The following is a 19,702-nucleotide window of genomic DNA, read 5'->3' on the forward strand; positions in this document are numbered from 1 at the left end:
TAACAGAGGTAGGTTAGAGACACAGACACAGAACATGAACGTACGTGTGAGGCAGACGTAGGCAGAGACAGACACAGACACCAGACCAAATTGAGTTCACAAGACGTGGCAGAGAGAACATGACCAGACAGCAAATAGTAAGACGTAGGTAGAGACACAGCACACACTGTAAAGACGTAGGCGAGACACGGACAGCAACGATAGTATACGACGTAGGCAGAGAACACAGACACAGACACCAACATAGTACAGGACCGATGGCAGAAGAGACAGACCAGACATCCACATAGTACAGACGCGTAGGGCAGAGACACAGACACACACAGATACCAACATAGTAACAGACTTAGTCAGAGACACAGACACTCAAGCCCATACTGTATGGATAATGCACATATACCTGATTTTCATGCCATCATAGCCACACACACATCCCATAAAGTATAATGTGGCTTACCATGATAATGAAGGTGACAGGTCCTATGAAGCTCCAAATGAAGTGGTTATCCACCCTCAGCCAGCAGCTGCAATGGAACACATCATGTGATCAGGTGATCGACATCCCTCAAGAGCAAATTATCTATTCTGTCTCCCCCACTGTGACTGCAACACCTCTGCATTTTCTACACTCTAAAAACACAGCAGCATTTGTCACAATGTATCCTACTGATCAGTAGCCAGCCTGGCTTCTAGACTAGATAGATGACATGATGATATAGTTACTACAGCAATAGAATAGTGATTGTCCTTCTGGACCACAGAGAGAACCTGACCTTGAACACATTCTGGCTGTGAGCCATACAACAGCACTGGTATTGCATTCATGACTTCAGAGTCTGCCAATGTCTACAATTGAGAGAGCAGTCTGGCTATACTTTTGACTCTAAACACAGTCAAAACGTACGCACAAATAGTTCCAACAAGATTTGTGCTGAAGCTACTGTATGTATTATCAGATAATATGTTCATTCAAATGCAGGGAGCGCTGCACTACAGCCCCAAATGTAAAAAGAATACCCAATTTACATAACTCCCTCTGGAAAAAGAAAAGCCTACGACAAATCATATGGCTTGTTTCTTGGATAAAGGCCACTGGAGAAGAAAAGTTTAAAGAATTAAGGTCAAGAGAGAAAAAATAGCTCATGTGCACACAGAGAACACACCAGACCAGAGCAACCAACCAGCCAGACAACTCATTAATGTAGTGGTTTTGCTCACAGCTTTCCTCTATGACAGGGTGTACATTTGCCAGGAGGCAGAGGGAGAGGCAGTGGGAGACTGTGGCCTGTGATGTAGCTCTCATTAGCAATATATCTATCTATGTGCGAAGAAAGGGAGTCTTGATCTGGAGCTGGCTGGCCTGGGAGACCTGATGCTCTCTGCACCAAGAAAGGAAGATGGATACTGTTGAATGATCCCGCAGTTTTATTGTGCAAYGTTTCCACCCCAAGGTCAACATCTGAAGAGGGTATCTATCCTTATTTCTATCTTTCTTGACATTACTTTTCGTACCCTGCACCTGACGGTTACTGGACGCACGGACACTACTTCTTAACTACTGCATTTTGCACCAAGAACACAAAGAAAAGGTCTACAGATGAGATAAGATGTTACTTACGCTCTCGGTGTCCCGTAGCTGCGGTAGTCGATGGCGGCCGAGATTCCCACCACCACGGCGGGAAAGAGGTATCCTGAGGCGTAATAGTACTTCCTGCGGGAGAACTCACTCTCAAACACCTCAACCAGCATGAGGTAGAGCTGCACGCCCTCCAGGCACATCCAGGCAAACGCCGCGAGGAAGAAGAAATGAAGAACGACCGCAATGATGGAACACACCAGCTGGGATGGGGACACATTTAAAGGTTACACATACAGCGGTAAAGGGACAGTGGCATTGAAGCTGCATTGAGACAAAGGAAGTTAAAGTAGGCATAGATAACTGGAACATATTCCCTGGGAACACAATGATAGTTAGCCAAAATAACTGTGCATCGAAGCCCACTCCGATCCATGTGTACACTCTGGGGGCATCCGCACTCCTTACCTTGGGTTCAGTCATATTGATGCCCACAAGAAAGACCAGCTCAGCAATGAAAAGGTTGAGGCAGAGGTTCTTGTGGATGGTGTTGCGGTCGCTCTGAAGGCCCCTGAAGAAGCAGAAGGTGAAGAGGCTGATGGCCAGACACACCAGCGACACAGCGATTCCCATCCGGGTTATCACCGTCAGCAGCAGCTCATGGACACTCCCCTCTGCCTGGAGGACAAAACAGAGAGACACAAACCGCCGGAGTTAGAACCAATAACTTGGCGGATCTAAGACCTAACATGACAATGGGATTAGAACCAACAACCTGCCGGATGTACCTAAACACAAGGGGTGGTTAGACCTAATAAGCTTTTTTGTTGTTGTGAAGACTTTTTTATCTTATTCAAATGGGAAGTGGCCTGAGTAGGAAGACAGAGACAACGCTATCTAATACAGTACCACCGCCACCTTCCTTTCTCAGGCCACTTTAAACAAATGCCGTTCCCAACATTTATCAGTATATGCTATATTTTTTWATCTTTATTTATTTACTAGGCAAGTCAGTTAAGAACCAATTCTTATTTTCAATGTCATCCTAGGAACAGTGGGTTAACTGCCTTGTTCAGGGGCAGAACGACAGATATGTACCTTGTCAGCTCGGGGATTCGATCTTGCAACCTTTCGGTTACTAGTCCAACGCTCTAACCATTAGGCTACGCTTCCGCCCCATATAATCTTAAGTAAATCCAATAACCTGGTAAAATGTACCATGACATAATGTACCATGTAAGATCATGGAGCTAATATGATTTCATGACATATACAGATATTTATAAAGGGATTTAACTCAACATCTAGCTGAACCAATCAGAAACACGAGGCAACACAGGAGGGAGGGTTTAGACCCAATAGCCTGCCGGAAAACATAAAACATGACAGACTTCATGTCCCCATCAATGAACCTTGACATAATATGAATGTCCTGGCTCACTGAGGGTTTGAAAACTCAACATCTACTGTAGGAAACAGATGACATGCCCTGCCAATGTAAAGTCCTTAGTAAGCGGTCACAAAGGCGCGACATGTTATAACATATATTGGGGGAATCGCTCTGTGAAGGGATGACATTATAAAATATAGTGTGGGATCACTCTGTGAAGGGCTGATTAAAGTGTGTGTCAYAACCCATGAAAATGAACACATTTCAACGTAGTCTACAACCATATGAAAAAAAATAGAAGGCTTCAACCATACAGAATATCACTCAGGGACAGTGGTCTGAACATGAGGTAATGCGTTCCGTGATATGAGTCATTTTATTGAGGGCAGGCCAGGAGGAGTTGTAGTTGAGGTGTAGGGCTGGTGTGACGGGAAGACCTAGCTCAGGGACTCTGGTTTCTCCTTGTGGTGAAGGGTTGTAAGGTTCGGGGTTTGCGAAGGGAAGAGTTCATGAGTCGGGACATGTTATTATATAAACCACAAACTTATGTTCCACGTTTATTACTGGGTAGATGCTTGCAGCACATTATATTTATCATAAATTGGATTGTAATTGCATTTTGCATGCAAATGGATCTCACCTACTTCATGTCGTTGAGTGGAAATGCAAATTAAAGAAGCTTGATGCAGGGCCGCCGTGTACATTTCCCTGTGTATGATTCCAGCAGACGTGCATGTGCGTGAAGGCTATTAGTCACGGACCATAGGTAAAATGTAATTTATTTCCAATAATGTTTCAGCTAGCTCTCACTACATTATCTTATGCCTGCGATCTCTTGCTTTTTTGCTCACGGCAAAGTAAGTGACAGCCTCCTTCCGTTTCTCTCCACATACATTAACTAACCACATTCCTCACCTCAACTCCCATCCCTCCAACAACCCCCCCCCACATACATACTGTACAGTACATACAATGAGGGGGATGGGGCAGATTCACTAGTGTCCTTAAATCCCAAATCAACCCCTAACCCCTACCCCCTAGAGCAGGGATGGGCAACTTTGATGGGGGTGGGGGCCATAAAAAATCAACTCATCATGAGGGGCCACAGTGGCTCTCGGGTCTGGGTACCCACATCCATACCCACACTTGCAGTCAGAGGCGGTCCTAGCCTTTTGGGGGCCTTAAGAAACATTTTGCTGGCAATTCTACACATTTTGTCATTTGGCGGAGATAAGGGTTTGCAATTTTATAACTAATTTCATGCAATTCTACTCATTTTGCCATGGGGCGGAGACAAAAATGTGCAGTTTTACAGCTAATTTCCTGCATTTCTACACACTTTGCCATAGGGTTGAGAGAAATGTTTGTAGCTCTTAATATAGAAAAAGAAAAACTTAGACGCGCTACCAAATTACAAAATCGCACCTGTATTCTACTATTCTAACTCTCAACAGTAATTTGAGACCCCGACTGAATTAAATAGTTTTTTGTATTGACCGGCGGGCCTACAATGGTCGTCAGTTGCCCATCCCTGCCCTAGAGACTTATGTATATCTAATAGGATTGGATGGGTATCCACAATATGGTTACAATTCCACAGAGGACCAGAATGGTGGACATTCCACCATATTTGTTACACATACAGTTTCAGTCAAAAGTTTAGACACACCTACTCATTCAATGGTTTTCTTTCTTYTTACAATTTTCTACATTGTAGAATAATAGTGAAGACATCAAAACTATTAAATAACACATATGGAATCATATAGTAACCAAAAAAGTGTTCAAACAAATCAAAATATATTTTATATTTAGATTATTCAAAGTGGCCACGCTTTGCCATAATGACAGCTTTGCACACTCTTGGTATTCTCTCAACCAGCTTCATGAGGTAGTCACCTGGAATGCATTTCAATTAACAGGTGTGCCTTGTTTAAAGTTAATTTGTGGAATTTCTTTCCTTCTTTATGTGTTTGAGCCAATCAGTCGTGTTGTGACAAGGTAGTGGTGGTGAGAGAACGTCAAGACTGTGCAAAACTGTCATCAAGGCAAAGGGTGGCTACTTTGAAGAATATAAAATATAAAATGTATTTTGATTTGTTTAACAATTTTTTGGTTACTACATGATTCCATATGTGTTATTTCATAGTGTTGATGTCTTCACTATTATTCTACAATGTAGAAAATCATACAAATAAAGAAAAACCCTTGAATGTGTCGGTGTGTCTAAACTTTTGACTGGAACTGTATACAATCCTCTCTGATCTACACAAGTGTCTAGGGGGTTAGTGGCTAGCTAGGGGATGGTTTGAACCAGCCCCTCACCATGTTCCCTAGATGGGAACATGCATACATATTACATCCATCAGTGGAGTCCAACCCCGGCATGATAGAACCCATTGAGGGCCACTCACCACGTTCCCTCTATGGGCCATTAGGATGGCGAAGTTGGTCAGGTGACTACAGGAACAGGTGGTGTGGCTCTTGTTGGTGTCCAGGAGCTTACAGCCCTGAGTGGACCAGTAGCCTATCATACTCCTCTCAGAGTAGTTCCAGAACGAGCAGTTGGGGTTGTAGTAGTGCTCCTTCTACAGAGCAGGACATTAAGAAATAAGAACATTGTTTCAAACAACTAGTTAACAGTTGGGGTTGTAGAAGTTCTCAATAAGCAACACATGAGGAAACCTTTTAAATACCACAAACAACAACATTCTAAGCACTGTTTAAAACAAACTAACACATTACTTTAGAGTACATATGCTTCCTACCTATATATAGATACTGTCATTTTCCATCAAAAGGCAATTAACAGCAGGCTAAAGAGGAACTGTAACTCAGTAAAATCTTTGGAATTGTTGCATGTTGCGTTTAGATTTGAGTTCAGTATATATATATATATATATATATATAGTCTAGTGAGTGTGTGTAGGAACAGTGCAGATCTACTAATCTGGGTAAGAGACAAATAAAACTTGATTTGATTTTGATTTATTTGTCTGTCATGCCAAGTGCAATTATAAACAATTTCAGTATATTATAAACAATTGCAGAATACCATGGCATAAACATGGTAGCATTTTCTATGTAAACTAACAAACGTATAACCGTGGGAGTTCCAGATGTACACAAGTATTGATATTTTACAGCCGTGCTCACAGTGCAGCTGGATCTTATGACATTGGCTTTGATCCTCCAACTACTAAAGACCACACTGCCCTTTCCTTTCCCACTATTTCCCCCTGCACTGAACAACAGCAGAATGACACTAGTGCTCCAGAGCTTTCTCAGGGGAAGGGGAACTCACGTCGAGGTGCTCCAGGGTGAAGATGACGGGGTCAGACACGAACACGCGGCTGGACTCCTTGGTGATGGAGGCGGCCAGGATGTGCGAGTTGACAGTCAGGTCTGAGAGGTTACGTCCTCCTCCTCGGAGCGTGGCGTTCTCTGTACTGAGGAACTGGCCCAGGTGCTTGTAGAGGACAAACACCAGCTTGGCCACACCTGGGAACAAAACAGAATAAGATTTACGGTGGCATTGTGAACGTATAAAATTGCTACTCATTTCTATCCTTCAGCCACTTTCTCAGTGAAGGACAATTCTCCTTCAGCATGATCACATTCATTCATTCATTCATTCATTCATTCATTCCCCCCTAGTTACCGTTTTTACTGTTGACTTTGACTGTGTTTGCAGACAGCTGAATGGAGGCTCCACCCTTGCTGGTCTGGGGGAACCTRAAGTCCTGCACCTGGCCGTCTGTACTGAGCACATACACGTCCAGCACTGGAGAAGGACAAGAAGAGGGGGAGGTAGAGGGGGAGGAGGGAAAAGGATTCGGGAATGTTGGTGGTATACATTACTAAAAGATCACGTTTCAATCAGTGATTTATAGATACACTAGATGACTGATAGGGGGTGCTGTGTTGAAGCCACCGTACCTCCATCTTGGCACTCCCCACCAGTGTAAAAAATATTTTGGAAGCTATAGAAATGCATTCATTAATGTCTACATTCATTTTTTGCCATGCTTATTCTTTTACAGACATCTTAATGCATACTTTTAATTATATTATGTGAGCTAAACATAAACATAAAAATATACAGTACCAGTCAAAAGTTGCGACACACCTACTCATTCCAGAGTTTTTTTTTCTTTCTTTTTTTACTATTTTCTACATTGTAGAATAATAGTGATGACATCAAAACTATGAAATAACACATATGTAATCAAGTAATAACCAAAAAAGTGTTAAACAAATCAAAATATAGTTTACATTTGAGATTCTTCAAAGTAGCCACCATTTGCCTTAGTGACAGCTTTGCACACTCCTGGCATTCTCTCAACCAGCTTCATGAGGTAGTCCCCTGGAATTCATCTCAGTTAACAGGTGTGCCTTGTTAAAAGTTAATTTGTGGAATTTCTTTTGAGCCAATCAGCTGTGTTGTGACAAGGTAAGGGTGGTATACAGAAAAAAGCCCTATTTGGTAAAAGACCACGTCCATATTATGTCAAAAACAGCTAAAAAAAAAACAAAGAAAAAATGACAGTGCATCATTACTTTAAGACATGCGGGTCAGTCAATACCGAGAATGTCAAGAACTTTGAAAGTCTCTTCAAGTGCAGTCGCTAAAACCATCAAGCGCTATGATGAAACTGGCTCTCATGAGGACCGCCACAGGAAAGGAAGACCCAGAGTTCCCTCTGATGCAGAGGATAAGTTCATTAGAGTTACCAGCCTCAGAAATTGCAKCCCAAATAAATGCTTCACAGAGTTCAAGTAACAGACACCAACATCAACTGTTCAGAGGAGACTGCGTGAAATCAGGCCTTCAAGGTCAAATTGCTGCAAAGAAACCGCTACCAAAGGACACCAATAAGAAGAAGAGACTTGCTTGGGCCAAGAATCATCAGCAATGGACATTAGACTGGTGGAAATCTGTCCTTTGGTCTGATAAGTCCACTGTGTCTTTGTGAGACGCAGATTAGGTGAACGGATGTGGTTCCCACCGTGAAGTATGGAGGAGTAGGTGTGATGGTGCTTTGCTGGTGACAATGTCTGTGATTTATTTAGAATTCCCACTTAAACAGCATGACTACCACAGCATTCTGCAGTGATACGCCATCCCATCTGGAAAAGCAGACAAGTGCTTAGCATATGTGGGAACTCCTTCAAGACTGTAGGAAAAGCATTCCAGGTGAAGCTGGTTGAGAGAATGCCAAGAGTGTGCAAAGCTGTCACCAAGGCAAAATGGTGGCTACTTTGAAGAATCTCAAATATAAAATATATTTTGATTTGTTTAACACTTTTTTGGTTACTACATGATTCCATATGTGTTATTTCATAGTTTTGTTGTCTTCACTATTATTCTACAATGTAGAAAATAGTAAAAATAAAAGAGAAACTGAAGGAGTAGCTGTGTCCAAACTTTTGACTGGTACTTTAACTTACATACAAAACATCTTAAGTATATATATTTTTTTACTTACTAATGTTTACTGTCCGCCGCCCCCCCCCCCCCCCCCCCCCACTACAACAACAAATACTTAAATACAATGTACATTTTTGTCTTGAAAACATGTAATTTAAATAATTGCTAGAATTCCAGTCATATCCTTATGGCACCGATGGCTTTAAAGCATCCTAATAGCCAATACATAGAATCAGCAATTAAGCTGGTTATATACATCACTTTGGTTTCAAATAGCAACACACAGTGTTTAATAGAGCTCTGATATAAAAGGTTGGGAAGGTGAAACACGAGAGAGCCATGTCCAGTGTTCCTGCTACAAATCCAATCAATATCCCATCCACGCGCTATTACTATAAAAAACAATGCACTAAGCTGCTCCCTGTAACCCCCGGTCTACAGAAGCTCCTCAGGGAGAAAGAGAGAGATCACACCACATACAACCTTGCTGCAGATAAAAATGTTTTACCATTTCTTCCCCTTTGGTCCTCACACAAAACACACACACACACACACACACACCACACAACACACACACACAACACCACACACACACACACCCACCACACACACACACACACACAACACACACACACACACACACACCACACACACACACACACACACACTTGGAGAAACTATGCAAGTATCCATGGTGCGTATAGACATAAATGATAATTTTGGCATTAGCATGGTGCAGTGTATAAGCTTTTCCTTATCTGCTTCTATTTACCATTTACTGAGAAAGGGTTAAGGCAGGGTTAGAGGATATAGCTACCATATAGAATATGAAATTATTCAATTGATTTCTTAGATTTTCCATGAGGAGACTGGACAGCTCATCTTGCAAGGCGGAGCGGGAACTCATAACCATGGAAAAAGAGGCTTGTGTGGGAAAATGACAGTCCTGCCAAAGCGACTTAAATGAATGAGATCAACATTCTAATAAACTGCCTGTGAGAACATATTAGCTTGCCTGGCGCTGAGCGAGACATCAAACCTCCTACTGTGACTTCAACTAAATGTGGTCTTTTTAAAAACCACTTTGCCTTTCTCCTGGAGGAATAGCTGTCCAGGTTATTTTTCTGTCTAGAATGAGAAGCCCACGGAAACTAACATCAGTATCTTTCTACAGAATGGTTGTGAATGTTAACTTCCACTTCCTTGGACATAACAAACTGTTGTAAAAAAGCACATTTTACTACTGAGGTCAAAGTCATTTTCTTCCAAGACAGAGCCACAGTTCAATTAAAATAATAATTAAACTGTGGATTGTAACTGGCAGACGTGTCTGTCTCGTTTTTCCTTTTTATGAGTGACGGGCAGGGAGGGTAGAGAGAAGAAAATAAACATACTGATATTGTCTGCAGGCACTTTGACTACAGCGGGTTCAATCAGGTTGTCGGCAAGGACGAAGGCTCCTTCCTCCAGGGTATCCAGTAACATGGTGGCGGCRTGYGTTTGCTCCGTGGAATTCATGTCTTCCCAGGACTTCAGGGCTTCCGGCCTCAGGAGGTTGTCAACCGTATCCACAATGGCCTGTATCCGTGGAAACAAATGTCAGAGTTTGTTGCTTTTTTATACCTCATAAATTCTACAACTGTCTGCAGCAGAAAGGGGGCACGGAAGGCATATTATGCAGATGGCAAGCAAGGACAAGCAAATCAACATCAACAACTAAACAATTTAATAAATAAGGTCACTGGCATTATAGGATGATATGAAGATACATTTAAATTAAAACATCACTTAAAGATGGCATGGCGGTCACAGAATATAAACTAAAGGAAGTCGTCTCCCCACTTTCCTGGTTTAGACCCATATATTTTCTTTTGAATAACAAAACTGTGCCAGAGGGGAAGTTGGAACACAAACCAAATGTTTTTCAAATGAATGGAGCAGYTCTTTCTCAATACTGCTCTCTTAGTTCCTGTTCTAAAACATCTTACTTTTCCCAAAGAACAATTATCTTCCTCTTCCCTAACAATGAATATATTCCATAACAGGATCTGATGATAATGGCCTTGAAATGTGCAGTTTTCCCTTCCTTGAGGCGAAAATGGTATCAAAAAACGGAATGCATTTGTTTCTTGGGTAGCAGTAGAAGTAAAGAAGGGGATAATTCTGCTTGTTTTCAATGGCAATCTTTTCATTTCCTGCTTGGCTGATAAGCAGTAAGTAAGCAAAACATTCCAAACCTTCTAGAAAAAGTATCATATTTTGATCAAAATGGAGGTCCCTGTGACCCTGTGCAGGAGAGTTCATGACTCCCATGTAGTTTAGCATTTCTATATCCACACAGCAGCACTAACGGCTAAGCCCCACTGAGACCCCCATGTAGTTTAGCATATCTATATCACACACGCAGCAATCGTGAACCTAGCCCCACTGATGACTCCCCATGTAGTTTAGCATATCTATATCCACACAGCAGCACTAACGCTAGCCCCACTGATGACCCCAATGTAGTTTAGCATATCTATATCCACACAGCACACTAACGCTAGCCCACTGATGACCCCCATGTAGTTTAGCATTCTATATCCCACAGCAGCACTAACGCTAGCCCCACTGATGACTCCCATGTAGTTTAGCATATCTATATCCACACAGCAGTCAACTAACGCTAGCCCCACTGATGACTCCCATGTAGTTTAGCATATCTATGATCCACACAGCAGCACTAACGCTAGCCCCACTTGATGACTCCCATGTAGTTTTAGCAATATCTATATCCACACAGCAAGCACTAACGCTAGCCCCACTGATGACTCCCCATGTAGTTTAGCATATCTATATCCACACAGCAGCACTAACGCTAGCCCCACTGATGACTCCCATGTAGTTTAGCATACTCTATATCCACACAGCAGCACTAACGCTAGCCCACTGATGACTCCCATGTAGTTTAGCATATCTATATCCACACAGCAGCACTAACGTACCCCTGATGACTCCCATGTAGTTTAGCAATTCTATATCCACACAGCAGCACTAACGCTAGCCCCACTGATGACTCCCATGTAGTTTAGCATATCTATATCCACACAGCAGCACTAGCCCCCACTGATGACTCCCATGCTAGTTTAGCATATCTATATCCACACAGCCAGCACTAGCCCCACTGATGACCCCATGTAGTTTAGCATATCTATTCCACACCAGCAGCACTAACACTAGCCCACTGATGACTCCATGTAGTTTAGCATATCTATATCCACACAGCAGCACTAACGACTAGCCCCACTGATGACTCCCCATGTAGTTTAGCATATCTATATCCACAGCATCCTAACTAGCCCCACTGATGACCCCAGTAGTTTAGCAATATCTATATCCACCAGCAGATGCTAACGCTAGCCCCACTGATGACTCCCATGTAGTTTAGCATATCTATATCCACACAAGAGCATCGCTACGCTAGCCCCATGATGACTCCCAGTATTTAGCATATCTATATCCACACAGCATCGCTAACGCTAGCCCCAATGAGACTCTTATGTAGCTTAGCATATCCATTAGCCACACAGAAACGCTTGCTAACCCCAACAGATAAACATTAGCCATTGGCATAATTAACCCCACAAATCCATATCAACCCATGGCCCAATAAACCAGAGACAATTTAACCACAGGTGCCATTAACCACAGCAGAGGTCCAGGCTACACTATAGTGTAATTAGGAATAAAAAAGTCACTCACTGTACCAAATTAGTGCAAAGCTGTGATTATCATCCACACACACACACACACACACACACACACACACACACACACACACACACACACACACACACACACACACTAATTGACCATAGGCACAATTACACTGTTGCCTGGATTAACCATTGGGGGGATTAAACACAATGATTTATACATACACTAGATGACTGATGCGGGCGCTGTGTTGAAGCCCCGTGGCTCCATCTTACCACTCCCCCAGCATTGTAAAAAAAAATATTGGAAGCTATAGAAATGCATTTACTAATATCTATATTTGTTTTTGCCACATTTATTTTATTACAGACACCTTAATGCATACTTCTAAATTGTTTTATGTGAGCTAAACATTTTTTTTTTAAGTAGAATTTTTTTCATTACTAATGTTGCTGTCCCCAGTATAACAACAAAAAATACTTAAATACATGTAATTTTGTCCTTGAAACATTTAATTGAAATATCGTAGAATTCCATTCATTCCTATGGAGGACTGCTCCTACTGGGGAGTACCAATACATTGCATCAGCAATCCAGGGTTTATATACATCATTGATTAAACCCTGTAGTCCCTCGCTATCAAACCAGATTGATGATTAACCAATGACCACAACATGTAAACAGACCACACAGCATGGCTACCATTATTACCTAGAGCTATGATAAGCTTACAGTCCAGCTCTGAATCGGATACCTATAGTGTCTGTCTGTGTCTCTCTATGGGGGAGTGCTGACCCTTCAGATGGGATAGATAGAGCCTCTGTTAAGGACCACACACACAACATCTAACGTTGATCTGCCGTTCGTTCGGGTGCGCTGTGCTTTAGGGACCACCCGCTGCTGGATGTCTGACTGCGCAAATTACGGCAGGCACTGTTCAGAGGTGATAATTACTCTCGGCTGGCAAACGCTATTGGTGTGTCCTTTATTGGACTGTGATGGGGGAGTCAGAGAGGGGATAGGGAGGATAGGAGAGAGGAGAGAGGAAGAGAGTCAAGAGAGGAGAGGGGTGTCAGAGAGAGGAGAGGGTAGCGTCAGAGTAGCAGTAGTGATTACAGGCCTAGGACCATTACACCCAGACAAACAGAGAAACACTCAACGGTCCTCCCTCCTGGCGAGAACCCCCCTTCCCTTGTAGGCGTGAAGGAGGAACAAAAAATGAAACAAATTCATGTCTCTAATTTGTGACAGTGTTAAAATAAAATAAAAACTGTTCTGATTGAGTCCTCTTTTATTCTCGCCTGGGTGGAGGTCGCACAACGCAACAATCACAAGGATGTTACCCAAGATGCCCCACAGCGAACAGGACATTCTTGGGTGGTGGTGGTGCTGCTGACTTCACTAACATTGTCTATTGATGGATGGTGATGCATAAAGAAGACAGCCTTAAATCAAGTTGACAGAGACATATCCCAATTTTTCACAGTAAAAGAAACMTCAGTAAAAACAGCCCTAACTCATCATGGTGAAGATTGCGCCGACCAGTCAAACAGAGACTGATGCGAGAGACATAAGAGATCTGAGAAGGCTGGGTTGTGCCGTGTAAGACAGGCCCACTTTGTGTTTACGCCAGAGCCGCTTCTTTCAACAGGACCTGCTCTCACATTATAAACTCGGAGCAAAGGAAAATGACATGGAGAGAGAAAGGAATTAAAAGACCCAACATCCGATATGAACATAAACACATTAATGGGACTGAACATGAATCCATCAGACAAACACAAAAATGTCAGCGAGAGGAAGAACATGGAGACGCTGAGAATGGTAAAGTGTAAGCAAGTGAAAAACTGGGTACACTGCCACTTTGATCACACTTACGGGTGACAGGGAGGTACAATTACGGCCGTGGGAAGGCAATTACTCATACAACGCACAAGGAGCAGACAGGAGATGGAGGGAGGGATGGAGAGAGGGATTGAGAGAGAGGGGGATGGAGAGAGAGATAAGTGATAGAAGGAGAGATATTAAAGATAAGGCAAGACATATTGACTGACAGACAGGCAGGTAGGCAGATAGACAAACAGACAGGTGAGTTGAGAGGTAGAGAGATGGATGGGCATACCGACAGGCTAATAGACACACAGGCAGATAGACAGGCTGGCAGATGGACAAGCAGAGAGAAAGGTGGACACGTTGTGCATACAGACAAGCCAACAGATCATCACAGACGGACAGACAGCCAATGGCATAGCGACACCAATGCTACTGAGCATATTGTGGATACTTTAAGAGGCAACGGTGTCTATGTGGAACCAGCAGGTATACAGTACCTTCATATATGCCCTGCAAGTCCTCTCTCTCTTTTGAAGCTTTTTAACACAAAGAGAAGATCAAGAACAAGAGAAACACCATTAGGAAGCAAAAAGCTTAGGGGAAAGAAAGAGGATAGTCTGTGTCTTCAGAAAACACATATCCTAAAATACACCACTTACCCAACTCGAATCAGGAAGGAAATTATAATATATAAACCTTATGTTAGGTAGATGAAATAAGAAGCTCACAATATATTATGTAGCACATTGTAAATGTGTTTCGGAAGCTGTATCTGAATATGCATCTAGCTTACATAACTACAAGGTCTTGGCTGGCAGAGACAAAGCTGCACAGCATAGCGTTGTAGAGGGGGAATTGCTGAGATTAAATTCCTATGCTTTGCATTAACGATGCTTTATAAAGCATTGAGACAATAAACAAAGCCAGAGGGGGTCATTTGGATTCCATGGCACTGAGGTTATAACAGTCTGCCAGCTCTGGGTTTTATTTAGAGCCTTTGTCGGTCTGTCTCGGTCTCAGTCAAAAGAGACGGATTCATTATTCCCACAGCTAGCTAAGTCGTGGCTGAAGGAGTGTAGCATTGTGCTGTTGTAAGACAGTACAGTCAGAACATAGACAGAAAGGTTCAGTCTATGACTAGCTACAAAGGTAACAAAAGAAAACACTACGCATGTGCATTTTGGTCCAAATCCACTTTGCTTTCACCTTTGCGTTCTGAATAGCACTGTAAAACTGTCATTCATTTCTATGACTGTGGCAGTTAGGCCTTAAGATTCCTGCTTGGGCCTTTCACTCAGAGAGACATGGTAAGTGCTCTGGAGGAGGGAAGGCAGCTCTGTTCTTGCCTGTCTGGTGGTAGAGGAGAGTTATTCTTTGTGTTGGCTAGCAGGGGGCTGCTATCCATTAGCTCTTAGAGCTGCCAGGTGAGAAAGCTGCATTTCAGAACCCAGTAATTTCTAGGAAAAGGTGGGGCTATGGCTGGAAGAATATGCTCCCTCCCTACCCTCAGCCACAGCTCCCCCTAAGGGCTGGGGCTGCCTTTCCTCAGGTGGGGCTAGGGGCAGGAGAGGAGGGAATACTACCTACCCAGATATATACACGCATGTTCATACAGTATATGGCACTCGTATTAACTAGCATACCTGGGGTCACATACAGTGCATTCAGAAAGTATTCAGACCCCTTCACTATTTCCACATTTTGTTACGTTACAGCCTTATTCTAAAATGGATTAAATAAAATAAAAATCTCATCAATCTACAAACAATACCCTATAATGACAAAGCCAAAATTCAGACCCTTTGCTATGAGACTTGAAATTGAGCTCAGGTGCATCCTGTTTCCATTGATCACCCTTGAGATGTTTCTACAATTTGATTGGAGTCCATCTGTGGTAGATTCATTTGATCTTATATCTATCCTACTTTGCCTTTCTAAGGTCTTCGAAAGCCAAGTTAAATAGATCACCGACCATTTCGAATCCCACCGTACCATCTCCGCTATGCAATCTGGTTTCAGAGCTGGTCATGGTCACCTCAGCCACGCTCAAGGTCCTAAACGATATCATAACCGCCATCGATAAGAGACATTACTGTGCAGCCGTATTCATCGACCTGGCCAAGGCTTTCGACACTGTCAATCACCACATTCTTATCGGCAGACTCAACAGCCTTGGTTTCTTAAATGATTGCCTCGCCTGGTTCACGAACTACCTCTCTGATAGAGTTCAGTGTGTCAAATCGGAGGGCCTGTTTTCCGGACCTCTGGCAGTCTCTATGGGGGTACCACAGGGTTCAATTCTCGGGCCRACTCTTTTCTCTGTATATATCAATGATGTCACTTTTGCTGCTGGTGATTCTCTGATCCACCCCTACGCAGACGACACCATTCTGTATACCTCTGGCCCTTCTTTGGACACTGTGTTAACTAACCTCCAGATGAGCTTCAATGCCATACAACACTTCTTCCATGGCCTCCAACTGCTCTTAAATGTAAGTAAAACTAAATGCATGCTCTTCAACCGATCGCTGCCCGTCCGTCCAGCATCACTACTGACTTAGAATATGTGGACAACTACAAATACCTAGGTGTCTGGTTAGACTGTAAACTCTCCTTCCAGACTCACATTAAGCATCTCTAATCCAAAATTAAATCTAGAATCGGCTTCCTACTTCGCAAAAAAAAGCATCCTTCACTCATGCTGCCAAACATACCCTCGTAAAACTGACTATCTTACCGATCCTTGACTTCGGCGATGTCATTTACAAAATAGCCTCCAACACCCTACTCAACAAATTGGATGCAGTCTATCACAGTGCCATCCGTTTTGTCACCAAACCCCATATACTACCCACCACTGCGACCTGTACGCTCTCGTTGGCTGGCCCTCGCTTCATACTCGTCGCCAAACCCACTGGCTCCAGGTAATCTACAAGTCTCTGCTAGGTAAAGCCCCACCTTATCTCAGCTCACTGGTCACCATAGCAGCACCCACTGCCAATGACTGGAAAGAACTGCAAAAATCACAAGAAGCTGGAGACTCATATCTCCCTCACTAACTTTAAGCACCAGCTGTCAGAGCAGCTCACAGATCACTGCATCTGTAAATAGCCCATCCAACTACCTCATCCCCATACTGTATTTATTTATTTATCTTGCTCCTTTGCACCCCAGTATCTCTACTTGCACATTCACCTTCTGCACATCTACCATTCCAGTGTTTAATTGCTATATTGTAATTACTTCGCCACCATGGCCTGTTTATTGCCTTACCTCCCTTATCCTACCTCATTTGCACATGCTGTATATAGATTTTTCTACTGTATTATTGACTGTATGTTTGTTTATTCCATGTGTAACTCTTTGTTGTTGTATGTGTTTAACTGCTTAGCTTTATCTTGGCCAGGTCGCAGTTGCAAATGAGAACTTGTTCTCCTGTTAATCGGGGGGGGGGGGGGCTTGGGTCGTCTGTGGAGATGGGAGAAGGACAACCATCTCTGCAGCACTCCACCAATCAGGCCTTTATGGTAGAGTGGCCAGACGCAAGCCACTCCTAAGTAAAAGGCACATGACAGCCCGCTTGGAGTTGGCCAAAACGCACCTAAAGGACACTCAGACCAGACAACAAGATTGCCTGGTCTGATGAAACCAAGATTGAACTGATGAAACCAAGATTGGCCTGATTGACAAGCGTCACGTCTGGAGGAAACCTGGCACCATCCCTACAGTKARGCATGGTGGTGGCAGCATCATGCTGTGGGGATGTTTTCAGTGGCACTTACAGGGAGACTAGTCAGGATCAAGGGAATGATGAACAGAGCAAAGTACAGAGAGATCCTTGATGAAAACACCTTCTCCAGAGCACTCAGGACCTCAGATTGGGGCGAAGGTTCACCTTCCAACAGGACAACGACCCTAAGCACACAGCCAAGACAACGCAGGTGTGGCTTCGGGACAAGAATGTCGGAGCCCGGACTTGAACCCGATCAAACATCTCTGGAGAGACCTGAATAGCTGTGCAGTGACGCTCCCCATCCAACCTAACAGAGCTTGAGAGGATATGCATAGAAGAATGGGAGAAACTCCCCAAATACAGATGTGCCAAGCTTGTAGCATCATATCCAAGAAGACTCGATGCTGTAATTGCTGGCAAAGGTGCTTCAACAAAGTACTGAGTAAAGGGCCTGAATACTTATGTAAATGTATATTTAAGTTTTTTTTTGTATAAATAACATTTCAAAAACTGTTTATGGAGTATTGTGTGTAGATTGATGGGGGAAAAACAATTTAATACATTTTAGAATAAGGCTGTAACGTAACAAAATGTGGAAAAAGTCAAGGGGTCTGAATACTTTCCGAAGACACTGTATTGTTTTATATTACCTTGTTGAAGCTCCGCCCGGCCGAGTCCTTTTCGCTAGGCCGTAGCTCCTGGAGCTGAGCATCCAGGATGTCAACCAGCTGCTCCATGAGACGCACTGATGAGCTGACGTCACCGGCGAACACCGGGCCCTGAGTGTGGTGGGCCAGCTCATTGGCTAGGTTAGCCGCGTTCTCCCCACTACGGATCTAGAGTTGGAGAAAAAACGTAAATATTAATGGACTGTTTAAGCTTTTAATTACTTGTTTCTTACTAAATACAGATGTAAGATCTGGATTTGATCACTCTTTTGTTGCTGCAGCTTTTCCTGCGCCGGAGGAAATGCAGATGAGCTTCTTGACTGCATAAATTCACTGAAAACCCGCACTAACACACAGTTATATTAACAGTATTACACTTTCCATGTAGCCTCATTTTGACGAGATAATAGCCTAACCACCAATCATGCAACACTGGACTAAACGTTAAAATCCTGTTTCTGCAGGATTATTTAGCTGCGACAATACAGGTCAAATGAAGATCCTACATCTGTACCTGGAATGTGGTATGTTAACTATGTGATAACAATGGATACTGCTGATTTAATGTGGAGAAAGGAAGAAAACAGCACAGCAGGAATAGGCTCAGGGTCATTGGTGCAACGTCTCTGGATGATAGGCATCACAGTGTCAGACCAGTATACAAGTAATGTATCATATACTGATTAAAACTCAAATCAATATTAAATGCTGCAAGCTATAGGCTACAGAGAGGAATTCAAAGTGGCAGAGAATTTTTTTACAGAGAAAAGTGCATTGAATGTGTATTTTTGTTCACATCTACAAGTCATTCAGCGGAATACAGAATGTATGGGCAAACCACGTCTTTAGTGTTGCAACCAACAAGATGCTAATACAAATACACTTTTCCCTTTCAGATAAAGAAGTAGAGAAACGTTGGTGTTTTGTTCCTTCCCTCCCTGCCACCCAGGAGCCATGGGAGGACACTGCTGACCAACCTTTTGTGCCACTTGAGCGACCCAGTGGGAGGTACAGTTGCTGAGGTCGGGTCCCTTTGGGTTCCAGGTTCCCCCTGCTACCGTGCAGAGGTAGGAGGCGATGCCTGGAGAAACACACAACAAACAACAGTTACACAACCCTCTATTGTCTGTTTTTATTGTGTATTGAACAGTATGTGTGCATTTATTTGCGTAACTTTTTGTGATGTTGCTGAACACTGCCATCTTGAATACACGGTTATATCCCCTGCAAATGAGATTGTATGACAACGAGAAAAGCCTGTTTAAATAAAGGTTCAATAGAAATAAATGAAACAGAGTCAGGACATCTCTTTGTCCTGCTACTGCTCCTGTCCTCTTACTTACCTGGCTTCTGTAGAGCAGGACAAACAAATGAC

General features: G+C 43.1%; 1 protein-coding gene across 8 annotated transcripts in view; it reads right to left on the minus strand.

Moving 5' to 3' along the window:
* The window catches only part of LOC111956576 (adhesion G protein-coupled receptor L2-like), a 144,656-nt gene that overhangs the window by 25,165 nt on the left and 99,789 nt on the right, over positions 1-19,702 (minus strand). For 5 of the 8 annotated variants that reach the window (XM_023977064.2, XM_070436626.1, XM_070436628.1 and 2 more), the window contains exons 7-16: positions 19,305-19,408; positions 18,310-18,495; positions 14,424-14,462; positions 9,792-9,975; positions 6,628-6,750; positions 6,271-6,467; positions 5,381-5,554; positions 2,045-2,254; positions 1,619-1,839; positions 458-524 (exon numbers count right to left, since the gene is read on the minus strand). In XM_023977064.2, the coding sequence (XP_023832832.1) occupies positions 458-524; positions 1,619-1,839; positions 2,045-2,254; positions 5,381-5,554; positions 6,271-6,467; positions 6,628-6,750; positions 9,792-9,975; positions 14,424-14,462; positions 18,310-18,495; positions 19,305-19,408 (1,505 nt within the window). The remainder of the gene's footprint in view (positions 1-457; positions 525-1,618; positions 1,840-2,044; positions 2,255-5,380; positions 5,555-6,270; positions 6,468-6,627; positions 6,751-9,791; positions 9,976-14,423; positions 14,463-18,309; positions 18,496-19,304; positions 19,409-19,702) is intronic. The other 3 variants (XM_070436627.1, XM_070436625.1, XM_070436631.1) reach the window with 1 other exon arrangement.

This window comes from Salvelinus sp. IW2-2015, linkage group LG32 (genome assembly GCF_002910315.2).
Source record: "Salvelinus sp. IW2-2015 linkage group LG32, ASM291031v2, whole genome shotgun sequence".
Classification (NCBI taxonomy): Eukaryota; Metazoa; Chordata; class Actinopteri; order Salmoniformes; family Salmonidae; genus Salvelinus; species Salvelinus sp. IW2-2015.